The following is a 12894-nucleotide window of genomic DNA, read 5'->3' on the forward strand; positions in this document are numbered from 1 at the left end:
AAAACAGGTTATCAAGAACTGACTTTTAAAAATATAACCAAAGAAACAAAGATACCCAAATAAATCTAAGGAACAAAGAGATAGAGCACTTTAAATAAATTTCTGTTTTAATTCAACGCTCTATTGGTCATTCTGAAATTGTTCGTAACCCAGTGGTTGCTCTGACGTTGGTAATTGCTACAACAGAAGCAGAGACTTCATGTTGTTTGCTTTGTATTTCTAGTACTGAAAATAGAGCCTGGCATATATGTAGGCATCCAGCAAATACTTTTTGGTGAGTTAAAAAATGAAAAAATCAGCCTGCATCAAGGTGCTGCCTGAGATCTTACATTTTGGGGCACTGACAAGTCTTGGCACACCCTCAACTCCTGGTAGCCCCTGAAAACAAAGACAGCTTAGATAAACACATGGGTTTGAGAAACAACCAGGAGTTCTCACTAAGCTGAACAAATAAGGTTTACCTCCTACATAAGACCACTCTATCGAGATGATGATTGATAAATGGATAAAGAAAATGTGCTATATATATATATATATATATATATATATATATATATACACACACACACACACACACAATGGAATATTATTCAGCCATAAAAAGAAGAATGAAATCTTGCCATTTGCAACATGGATGGAGCTAGAGAGTATAATGCTAAGAGAAATAGGTCAGAACAAAACAAATAGCATACAATTTCACTCATATGGAATTTAAGAAACCAAACAAACAAGCAAAGAGAAAAAATAAGAGAGAAGCGAAGCAAGAAATAGACTCTTAATTATAGAGAACAAACTGATGGTTACCAGAGGGGAGGGAAGTAAGGGAAGATCAAGGTGTATACTTGTGATGAGCACAGGGTGATATATAGAAATGCTGAATCACTATATTGTACACCTGAAACTAATACAACACTGTTAACTAACTATAATTAAAAACTTAAAATTAAAAAAAAAATTAAAAAGACTAAAAGAGGTGGCTCTTTTATGTAATGTACAGAAACCAGCAGAGTCAAGGAAATTGAAGAAGCAAAGGAATATGTTCCAAACAAAAGGACAAGATAAAAGTCCAGAAACAGACCTCAATGAAATGGAGATAAGTGATTTACCTGATAAGGAGTTCAAAATAATGATCATAAAGATGCTTATTGAGGTCAAGAGAACAATGCACGAACAAAGTGAGAATTTCAACAAAGAGATAGAAAACATAAGAAAGTACCAAAGAGAAATCAGAAAGCTGAAGAATAAAATAACTCAGCTGAAAAATTCAGTAGAGGGGTTCAACAGTAGACTCAATCAAGTGGAAGAAACAACCAGCAAACTCAAAATACAAGGCAGTGGAATTTACCCAAATAGAAGAGCTAAAAGTAAAAGAATGAAAAAGAGTGAAAATAGCTTAAGGGATTTATGGAACACCAGGAAGTGGACCAATGTTCACATTATAGGGCTCCCAGAAGGAGAAGAGAGAGAGAACAGGACAGAAAGCCTATTCAAAGAAATAATGCCTGGAAACTTCCCCAACCTGAGAAAAGAAGCAGACATGAGGATTCAGGAAACTCAGGTAGCCCCAAATAAGATAAATCAAAGCTAGCCACACTAAGATGCATTACAATTGTTAAAATCAAGGGGTAAATCTTAAATATGGAAAGAAGAAAACAACTTGTCATATACAAGGAAAACCCCATAAGACTATCAGCAGATTTTTCAGGAGAAACTTGGTAGGCCAGAGAGGAGTGACATTATATATTCAAAGTGAGAGAAGAAAAAAACTTGCCAACCAAGGATGCTCTACTTGGCAAAGTTGTCTTTCAGAATTGAAAGAGAAATAGTTCTCCAGACAAGCGGAAGCTGAAGGAGTCCATCACCATTAGAGCAGCCTTGCAAGAAATGTTAAAAAAAACTTCTTCAAACTGAAACAAGAGGGTGCTTAACTAGTAACAGGAAAACATATGAAAATGTAAATCTCACTGCTAAAGGTAAATGTACAGTTAATTTCAGAATATTCTAATGTAATAGTAGGGGGTATATCACTTACTAATCTAGTATGAACATTAAAAGACGAAAGTATTAAAAATAACTATAACTACATTTTTAGTTAACAATTTGTTAATGGATACACAAGGTAAAGGATGTAAGTTGTGATAACAAAAACATAAAAGGAGAGTAAAATAGAAATTTATACCTTTGGTATGCATTCTTAGTTAAGTTCTTATAAGCTTAAAATAGACTGTTATAAATATGTTTTATGTAAGCCTCCTGGTAACCACAAAGCAAAAACCTACAGTCAGTACACAAAAGAGAAAGAGAAAGGAATCTAAGCATAACACTTCTGAAAATAATCAAATTATAAAGGAAGAAATCAAGTGAAGAAAGTATCAAAGGAATTACGAAACAGCCAGAAAATGATTATTAACAAAACGGCAATAGGGCACCAACTCCCAGCTCTAAGATGAGTAAGGACAGAGGACCTAATGAAAAATAAGGTTGATAGCACTGTATTATATAATTGAAATTTGCCAAGAGAATAGAATTTAAATATCCTCACACACACAAAAAGACAAATATAATCGGTGATAGATGTGTTAGTTTAGATGGGGGATTCCTTTCATGTATACATATATCAAATCACCATGATGTACACCTTAAATATATTACAATTTTATTTGTTAATTATACCTCAATAAAGCAGATATAAAAAAACAAAAATGGAAAGAATTTCTCTTCTTCCATTCTGATGAGTGAGGAACACAAAAAGAAAAGTATGAGTAGAATAGATGTCTCTATCTTATTTAGATTTTTTTCTTTTTTCGACCTTTTGCTTTACAGTATGAAAATAAAATATCTAATTAGAAAAAAAATTTTAGGCCACTGCTAAATCCTTATACTTTACTCTGCAGTTTAAGAATTTTATGTAATGGGAACCTGAATTAGTCTGCTCAGGCTCCCATAACAGAATACCATAGTCTGTGTGACTTACACAGCAGAAATGTATTCTCTCACAGTTCTGGATGCAGGGAAATCCAAGATCAAGGTACTAGCTGATTCAGTTTCTGATGGAGATTGTCTTCCATGCCTGCAGAGGCTGTCTTCTCACTGTGTGTTCACATGGCAGGGAGATAGGAAAGAGGGAGAGAGACAGGGAGAGATACAGGGGGAGAAATGGAGAGACGGAAAGAGAAAGAGTTATCTTCCTCTTCCTATAAGGCCACAGTTCTATCAGAGTTGGGCCTCACCCTTATGACCTCATAACCTTAATTACCTCCTAAATACCTTATCTCCAATAAGTCAAATCAGAGGTTAGGGCTTCAAACTAGGAATTTGAGGGGACACACTTCAGTCCATAGTGGAACTATACCTAATTTTTGCCTTGTCTTGTAGATGAGAGGAGGGTTAAACTGGATAAACTTCTGGATGAAGTACATGAACTTCTAGGTGAGTGAGAAGAAATAATGATAAAGCATAATAAAAATAATCTCTTGGGGCACCTGGCTGGCTTAGTCTGTAGAGGATCCAACTCTTGATCTCAGGGTTGTGAGTTCAAGCCTCACACTGGAGGTGGAGCCTACTTCAAAAAAAATGTCTTAATACTTAACAAAAGAAGTTATTTTTTTCCTATATTAAAATAATTCTTTTTCATTCAGAAGTCCATTGCCTTAACCACTTGGCCACCTCATCCCAATTATTTTTTTATTTAAATTTTGGTCAACATACAGTGCAATATTGGTTTCAAGGGTAGAATTCAGTGATTCATCACTTTCATACAACACCCAGTGCTCATTACAAGTGCCCTCCTTAATACCCATCACCCATCTAGCCCATCTTCCATCCACCTCCCTCCATCAACCCTCAGTTTGTTCTCTTTTTTTTAAGTTTCTTGTAGTTTGCTGTCTTCTCTTCTTTTCCTCCCTTCCCATATGTTCATTTGTCTTGTTTCTTAAATTCCATATATGAGTGAAATTATATGTCATTTGTCTTTCTCTGACTAACTTATTTTGCTTAGCATGATACATTCTAGCTCCATCCATGTCATTGCAAATGGCACAATATCATTCTTTTTGATGGCTGAGTAATATTCCATTGTGCATATAAAACAAATCTTTATCCATTTTAAAGTATTTTCTGTTATCCTATCCATGACATAATAATTCTGTCATTTTATCTCTTTTAATTGGTAATGTATACATAATTAAAGAAAAACTTTAGAAACTAAATGTTATTAGTATAATCAGTTGCTATCTACATCTTATGCAAAAGGCCACAGTATAACGTTGAAGTAACAACCCCTATGTTCTTTGGAGTGTCAATAGTATAATTTTATTTTCTACTGTGCTAGTGACAAAATTCGAAGGCAGATTGCACATACCAGTAATATGACCAGATGAACAAGCTCATAATTCAGGCAAAAATAAAACAATATAGCAAGTGGTACATGCTGGCAAAATTATTTACACCAGTAAATTTAGTGGGCTGTTAAAATACCAACTTTCTGCATGTTGTATTAATTCCTTGTTCCTAACATTTTACAAAAAGAAGTTCTATTTCTGAATCTCCCTTCTAATTTTATGTAATTAGACAACACTTAATGTTTCCATTACTTTTTACCCTATATTTGAGGGTGATGCTACACAAAAATAGTTGATATGATGATGACTTAAAGCTTGAAATTTGACCCTCTACCATTATTTTCTTTTTTAAGGGGAAGAAATTCACTATGAAGACCTGGAAAATATTCTGAAAAACATTGGGTTAAGACTCAGACTGAGGGAGAACTCTGTGTTGATGAAAAGTTTGCCACTTGATGGTGAGTGTTTAATTTACCAATGAGGTATTCATCCACCCCCTAAAAGTTTACTGGTTGCCATAAGGTATGAGACATAATACTACAAAGGGTTACAAAGATGAATGAGGCATAGCCCAGGTCCTAAAAAGCCCATCAGTTAGAGATGGACAGCACATACAAAACAGAAAGCAATGCTATACACTGTGATGCATGCTATAATATTAATAAATATCTATTCTGCTATGAAACTGCAAAGGAGATATTGACCAACTATTCCCGGAGTGTCTAAGACCTCACAGAGTGGTTATTACTTTAAATAGGCCTGAAAGGTTTGATGATAGGGGGTACAAAGAACCAAAAGTAAAAGCATGGAAAAAGTCAAAGAGGGATACCTAACCATGGCAAGTTTCGGGAACCATGCACAGTTTCATGCTGAGTACACATTCACATTATGTGGACAAGTACTTTATGAGCTTGACTCAAACTAATCAATAATTCTTATATAATCTATCTGTGGAACAGGATAATAACAATGCATATCTATGATGATGGTGGTGAAGATAACCAAATAGTGGCTGTGAAAATATGAAAAAATTAATGTTTAAAATCTAAAGATATTAATTATTAGATTTTCTATTTCAGAACTCCAGTTATGTTTATTAAATGATTTCTATATTTAAGGCATTTTTCTGGATTCAGGAGCTATGAAGGTATGTGCCAGAAGCTCACTGCTCAAAATAACACAGAGTCTTTGCACTTAAAATGTTCATAATCTAGTTGACTAGATAAGACAGAGATACATATTTTGACCTTCTGGCTAAACATGGCAATCTTTTTTTAATATTTGCATTTATCTTTACCACTTTCTAAAATACCAAAAAGATGTAAAAGGAATAAAAATTTTCTTTTAATTTTAAAACAAATTAAAAATTTCTTTTAATTTTAAAACAAATTAAATATTTCCACAAAGACTAAGAGAAGAGAATATTATAGCAGATAAGAGATGTCAGTTAAATTTTGAAAAACAAATTGCATGAAAGACCATAAAAGGCGAAAACTGAGCCTGAAAGGAGAAGCAAACAAGAAGGCGTCCACTTCAGGGGCACCTGGTTGGCTCAGTCAGTAGACCACGCAACTCTTAATCTCAGGGTTGTGAGTTCAAGCCCCATGTGGGGTATAGATACTACTTATAATAAAATATTTAAAAAAATAGGGCTACTTCATGTCACAAAACTGTAAACAGCTCAGGAAATAGAGGCACCAGTTACCTCTAAATTCAGGAGTATGAGATATGGCTGAAAGTCTTTAAAAAGATCAATGCAATTGACAGGTACCCTTCCTCACTCCACAGCTAAGCAAGTATTTCTTATCCATAGAGATTTACTCTCTGGAGAGGTTAAACTGGGGAGATTTTCAGACATCAGACCCAGCCAAGGTTGGGAGTGAATTTTCTACTGAAACAAGGAAATTACATGAAAGTCAACGTGTAGCATGGTGAGATCCCCTATCATCTTCTCCCATTGGCCTGCCTAGATGCTGGCAGTGAATTCTAATATCCTTTATTCAGATACTTAGATCTGTAGCTTGCAATGAAACGATAGATAATAACATGTGTACTACTAAAACAAAAACACCTCACCCTTAAACAGAGACAACCAAGAATCATATGACTTGTAAGAAAGGTTTGTTACATGAAGGACAGAAATAAAAGCCAGCAGAAAAGAAAGAACTTGGATGAAGTACAGTAATCCCCCTTTATGCATGGGGATATGTTCCAAAACCCCAGGGGATGTCTGAAACCATGGATAGTACCAGACTATATATGTTTTTTTCCTATGCAAACATACCTATGATAAAGTTTAATTTATAAATTAGGCATAGTAAGAGATTAACACTAATAACTAAAAATCAAATAGAACAATTATAAAAATACACCATAATAAACATGACATGAATGTGCTCTGTCTGTGTTTCTCTCAATATCTTATTGTACTGTGTTCACTCTTCTTCTTGTGATGATGTGAGATGATAAAATGCCTACATGATTAGATGAAGTGAAATGAATTATGGACGCATTGTGATTAGCATTAGGCTACTATTGACCTTTGGATAATACATCAGAAGGAAGGTCATCGGCTTCCAGACCACAGTTGACACAGGTAACTGAAACCAGGGAAAGTGAAACTGAAGATAAGGGGAGACTACTATACTCAAGGGAGAAAGCAGAAAAATAATTCAAAACAATTTTAACTAATATCTTCAGAAAGATGAGAAAAGCCCTAGTTACGAAACAAGAAAAGGAGGCTTGCAACAAGCTAGGACACACTATGAAAAAGGAGCACGCTATGGGGCACCAGGGTGGCTCAGTCAGTTAAACGTCCAACTTTGGCTCAGGTCATGATCTCACAGCTCACATGCTGTCTCTGTCTCTCAATAATAAGTAAACATTAAAAAAATTTTTTTAACAGGGCTCCTGGGGGGCTCAGTGGGTTAGGCATCTGACTTCAGCTCAGATAATGATCTCATGGTTCACAAGTTCAAGCTCTGCATCAGGCTCTGTGTTGACAGCTCACAGCCTGGAGCCTGCTTTGGATTCTGTGTCACACCCTCTCTCTGTCCCTTCCCCCCTTGGGCTTGGTCTCTTTCTCTCTCTCTCTCTCTCTCTCTCTCTCTCTCTCTCTCAAAAATAAATAAAAACATTAAAAAAATTTTTTTAATTAAAAAAAAGGAGCACTCTAAAAATTTTTTTAAAGCTCTTTTGGAGGTGCACCTGGGTGGCACACTCAGTTAAGCAGCTGACTCTTGATTTCAGTTCAGGCCATGATTTCGCAGTTGGTGAGATAGAACCTCATGTCAGGCTCCACTGAATGTGGAGCCTGCTTGGGATTCTCTCTCTTCCTGTCTCTCTACCCCTCCCTAGCTTGCATATATTCTCTCTCTCTCTCTCTCTCTCTCTCTCTCTCTCTGTCTGTCTCTGTCTCTAACTCTCTCTCTCAAAATAAACAAACTTTTTTTTTTTAAAGAAAAAAGCTCTTTGGGGAAAAAAGCGCTAAAAATTTAGAAATTCATTGGGCTGGAAGATGAATTTGGAAATTGGAACAAAAATACAAAAAAGATGGAAAATAGGAAAAAAAATAAGAAAATCAGTCTGACAACTCTGACAACTGAATAATAGAAGGAGTCCCAAAAAGAGGAAACAAAGAAAATAGAGGAACAAACTGTAAAATAAATCCTACTAAAAAAATGTCTTCAAATCTGAAAGAATGTGACTCCAGGCTGAAAAGGCTCACTAAGTACCTACCACTCCAAAGAATAGGAAAAGATCCACACCCGAGGCTCCTACATGTCTCGGTCAGTCAAGCAACTAACTCTTGAATTTGGCTCAGGTCATGATCTCATGGTTCATGAGATCGAGCACCACATCTGCACTGTCAGTGTGGAACCTGCTTGGGATTCTCTGTTTCCCATTCTCTGTTCTTCACCCACTCATGCTCGCTTGCTTGCTCTCTCTCTCTCTTTCAAAAATAATTAAACTAAAAAAAAAAGAAAAGAAAAGAAAGAAAAAGATTCACATCAGAGTAGGTTGTAAAATAATCAGAACACCAGAAATAACGAAATTATAAAAGTTTCCAAAGAGAAAGAAGCAGGTCACATAGAAAGTTGGGGGTATGTGAATGGTATTGGACTTCTCCACAACTCTTAAAGATGAAAGACAATTGTGTAATACCTTCAACATTATTAGAAAATTTGTTTCCAACCTAGAATTCTATATCCAGCTAACCTATCAATCAAGTATGAGAATAAAATTCATATCCTCACATATTTCAAAATATGACATTTTCTTTTTTAATTATTTTTATTTCAATCCAAATTAGTTAACATATAGTGTAATAATGCTTTCAGGAGTAGAATTTAGTGATCTATCACTTACATATAACACCCAGTGCTCATCCCAAGTGCCTTCCTTAATGCCCATCACCCATTTAGCACATTTTCCCGCCAATATCCATCCAGCAACCCTCAGTTTGTTCTCTGTATTTAAGAGTCTCTTACAGTTTGCCTACCTTTCTGCTTTTATCTTATTTTTCTTTCCTTTCCACTATGTTCATGTGTTTTGTTTCTTTAATTCCACATATGAGTGAAATCCTATGTCTTTGACTTAATTAAGCTTAGAATAATACACTCTAGTTCCATCCACATTGTTGCAAATGGCAAGATTTCATTATTTTTGATGGCCTAATAAGATTCCATTGTGTATATATACCACATTTTCTTTGTCCATTCATAGGGTAGTTATATTTTAAATTTTTTGAGGTGCCTCCATACTGTATTCCCCAGTGGCTGCACCAGTTTGCATTCCCACCAGCAGTGCAAAAGTGTTCCTCTTTCTCTGCATCCTCACCAACATCTGTTGTTTCCTGAGTTGTTAATGTTAGCCATTCTGACAGGTGTGAGGTTATACCTCATTGTGGTTTTGATTTGTATTTCCCTGATGATGAGTGATGTTGAGTGTCTTTTTATGTGTCTGTTAGCCATCTGGATGTCTTCTTTGGAAAAGTGTCTATTCATGTCTTTTGCCCATTTCTTCACTGGTTTATTTATTTGGGGGGGAGTTTGATAAGTTCTTTATAGATTTTGGATAGTAACCCTTTATCTGATATGTCACAAAATAAGACATTTTCTGAGCAAAGGTTCAGAAAAAAATTCCTACATAAATACCATTTTGGGGGCACCTGGGTGGCTCAGTCAGTTAAGTGTCCATTGGTTTCAGTTCAGGTCATGATCTCACAGTTCATGAGATTGAGCCATGCCTCAGGCTGTGCACTGACAGTGGAGAACCTGCTTGGGATTTCTCTCTCCCTTTCTCTCTGCCCCTCCCTGGCTCGCTCGCTCGCTCTCTCTCTCTCTCGCTCTCTCTCTCTCTCTGTCTCTCTTAAAAAAATAAATAAGTAAACATTGTTTTTAAGTTAATATCATTTCTAGGGCGCCTGGGTGGCTCAGTCAGTTAAGCATCTGACTTCAGCTCAGGTCATGATCTCATGGTTCATGAGTCCAAGCCCCATGTCAGGCTTTGTGCTGACAGCTCAGAGCCTGGAGCCTGCTTCAGATTCTGTGTCTCCCACTCACTCTGCCTCTCCCCGGCTCATGTCTGTCTGTCTCTCTCTCTCCCTCTCAAAAATAAATAAACATTAAAAAAATTTTATAAGTTAATATCATTTCTTAAAAACTACTTGGGGGAGAGATGTCACCAAGGTGGCAGAGTAGGAGACCCTACCCTCCTTTGCCCAACAAAGATCAACAATTAGACGGCTATCCACAAACAAAATTAGCTCTGGGAGAGCTCAGGAGTCCACTTAAAAACCTGAAGCAATACAGTGGATCAATAAAACCCATGAATAACCACACAAAAAGAGTAAAAAGAACAGCTTCATTTTGCCTGCATCACCCTTAGGCCAACATTGCTCAGTGCCGAGAGGAAACTCCCCAGCCCAAAAGAGTTCCCCTCCTAAGAAAAGGAGAATGGAGTAAGTGACCAACTTGCCAAGCCTTTGGGGCACTGCACAAAGGACCTGCTTACGTTTCACTCCACCTGGTGACCAACAAAGGTAAGACATCTAGAGATGTCTAAGAACAAGGAAGAAGGGAAAAGGAAACCATTATCAGTTCATAGTGGGAGCAACCACAGTTCCCAGTGGCCTCATCTGCAAATGGCCCCAGCAATTTTTGCTGCTGATGACTTCAATAGCCCTTGCAAATATGAAAGTTACCCCCAGCTTTCATCACTGAGGACCTCATTACAGACCCCAGCACACTGCTCCACAGAGGACCCCAATAGCTTTCCTTACTGAAGAAAGCAAATGTCAACACAGCCACTACAGATTTCCTGCAGATTTTGCCACTAAGATTTTCGCTCAAGGTTTTTCTGTTCACAGAAGCCAGCTACCCACGTTACTATGAGTATGTCTGCAGCCAGCCCTGGCTCACCTGCAGTGAGGCCCCACAGCTGAGTATGTGCAAACCACTAACTCCAGCCAGCACCGCCACCTGTCCTGTTCCCCAGCCACTGGACCTGGAGGTGCTACTGAGGACCCCAAAAGCCCTTGAAACCACTGTGGATCCCCCATAGCTCTCACTAAGGACCATGGAGTTGCTCATGTCCTGGACCCCAGGAATGTGAGCAGACAAGACACCATATACCCCCAGACCTGGAGTCAACACATATCTCCACTCTTGGCACCAGGTACCACTAGTCCCAGAGCCGCAACAACTCTGGTGTATCCCTAAAGATGGGTGAAGGTCTTTCCTTACTGAAAACAGTCCATATAAAGTATAGGAGACTGCTTCTTTAAATGCACAGACACACACAAGTCTATTGGGATCATGAAGAATCAGGGAAACATGATACCACCAAAGGAACACAGTAAACTTCCAGTAACTGACCCCAAAGAAATGGAGATACACAAATTACCTAACAAAGAATTCAAAATAATTGTTCTAAAGACACTCAGAGAGCTACAAGAGAAGTCAAATAAACAATTTAAATAATGAAAACAATACAAGAACAAAATGAGAAATTCAGCATAGAGATGAAAAATGTAAAAATGAACCAAATAAATTTTGGAGCTGAAAAATAAAATAACTGAACTGAAGAATTCAATAATGAGCTTAAAAACTTAAGAACCCAGCTGGCACAAGCAGAAGAAAGAATCAGTGAACCTGAAGAAAGATCATTTGAAATTATCTAATTAGAGAAGCAAAATGGACAGAAAATGAAAAGGAATAAAGAAGGCCTAAGGACTTATAAGACACCATTAAGAGAACATCCTTCTTTGTCCCTTATGATATATATTTTGCCTTAAATACTATTTTGTCAGGTATAGTACTGTTACTCTGGCTTTCTTTTGGTTCATATCCATGCTTTTGTTTTCAAGTTTTACTGTCTTTTTGTTATGTCACTTGTAGACAATATACTGTTTGGTTTTATTTTTTAATATCATCTAAGAGTCTATATTTTATAATTGTTGAGTTAAATTCCTTAATAAATTCCTTCATAATTACTGTTTATAGGACATGGTTCTGCTATAATATTTCATAGTTTCCATTTACAGTATTCTTATTACTTTTTTCTGTCTTTATATTTCCCATTAGATTCATTAAGTTTTATTCTACAGGTTGAAAAATTATAGTGGTTGTCCTTAAGACCCATATTCATGGCCACTTACCTCACTGATATCTTAAATTCATCAATCCCCCAAATAAGACAAGGATTTTAGTATACTCTCATGTCCTATTTGTCAACTTACCTTGCTTGCTATACCAATTATGTTGGTATTTAACTAGGATTTAAGTCAGGGTTACTATAGATAATATTCTTTCTCTTTTTTCTCTTGACTTTAAAAAAAAATCAATATACTTCACCAGATATTTGGTCATTTTTCCCTTCCATACCTCTTGTAACAACTCCTAGATTTGTTTTACTTATCAAGTACTGCCCTTTTTTTAAATTTTTTAAATGTTTATTTCGTTTTGAGAGACAGAAAGACAGAGCACAATGGGGGGAGGGGCAGAGAGAGAGGGAGACACAGAATCTTAAGGAGGCTCCATCCAGGCTCTGAGCTATCAGCACAGAGCCCAATGGGGGGCTTGAACTCACCAACCATGAGATCATGACCTGAGCTGAAGTCAAGTGCTTCACCGACTGAGCGACCCAGGTACCCCTGAGTACTTTCTTTTTAAAAAGTTTTCAATATGGGTGTCTGTGTGATGAATCATAAATCTTGAGTCCTTGGGAATATTTTGGTTATGCCCTCATGCTTAAATAACAATTTGTATTTAAGTTCGAAGCCCTTTTAATATTTCTCCATTAATTTTACTCCATTGCCTTTCAGCATCTAGAATTATTGTTGAGAAATCTAATGTCAATCTGGTTTTTCTTCCTTTATAGGTCTCCTTCTTTTCTCTCTGAAGAGTTTTAGAATTTTGTTTTTATTTGATATTATTAAAGTCGCTATAATGTATATCTAGGTTGGAATTTTCCGTCTTCTATTTAAATCTATATGAGCTATTTTAATATAAAGTCATCTTTCTTTAATCCTGGAGATTTTAAATTATTATTT

General features: G+C 36.5%; 1 protein-coding gene across 19 annotated transcripts in view; it reads left to right on the forward strand.

Moving 5' to 3' along the window:
• The window catches only part of EFCAB3 (EF-hand calcium binding domain 3), a 477549-nt gene that overhangs the window by 361604 nt on the left and 103051 nt on the right, over positions 1-12894 (forward strand). For all 19 annotated transcript variants that reach the window (XM_047833629.1, XM_047833634.1, XM_047833633.1 and 16 more), the window contains 2 exons: positions 3376-3429; positions 4694-4798. In XM_047833629.1, the coding sequence (XP_047689585.1) occupies positions 3376-3429; positions 4694-4798 (159 nt within the window). The remainder of the gene's footprint in view (positions 1-3375; positions 3430-4693; positions 4799-12894) is intronic.

This window comes from Prionailurus viverrinus, chromosome E1 (genome assembly GCF_022837055.1).
Source record: "Prionailurus viverrinus isolate Anna chromosome E1, UM_Priviv_1.0, whole genome shotgun sequence".
Taxonomy (NCBI): Eukaryota; Metazoa; Chordata; class Mammalia; order Carnivora; family Felidae; genus Prionailurus; species Prionailurus viverrinus.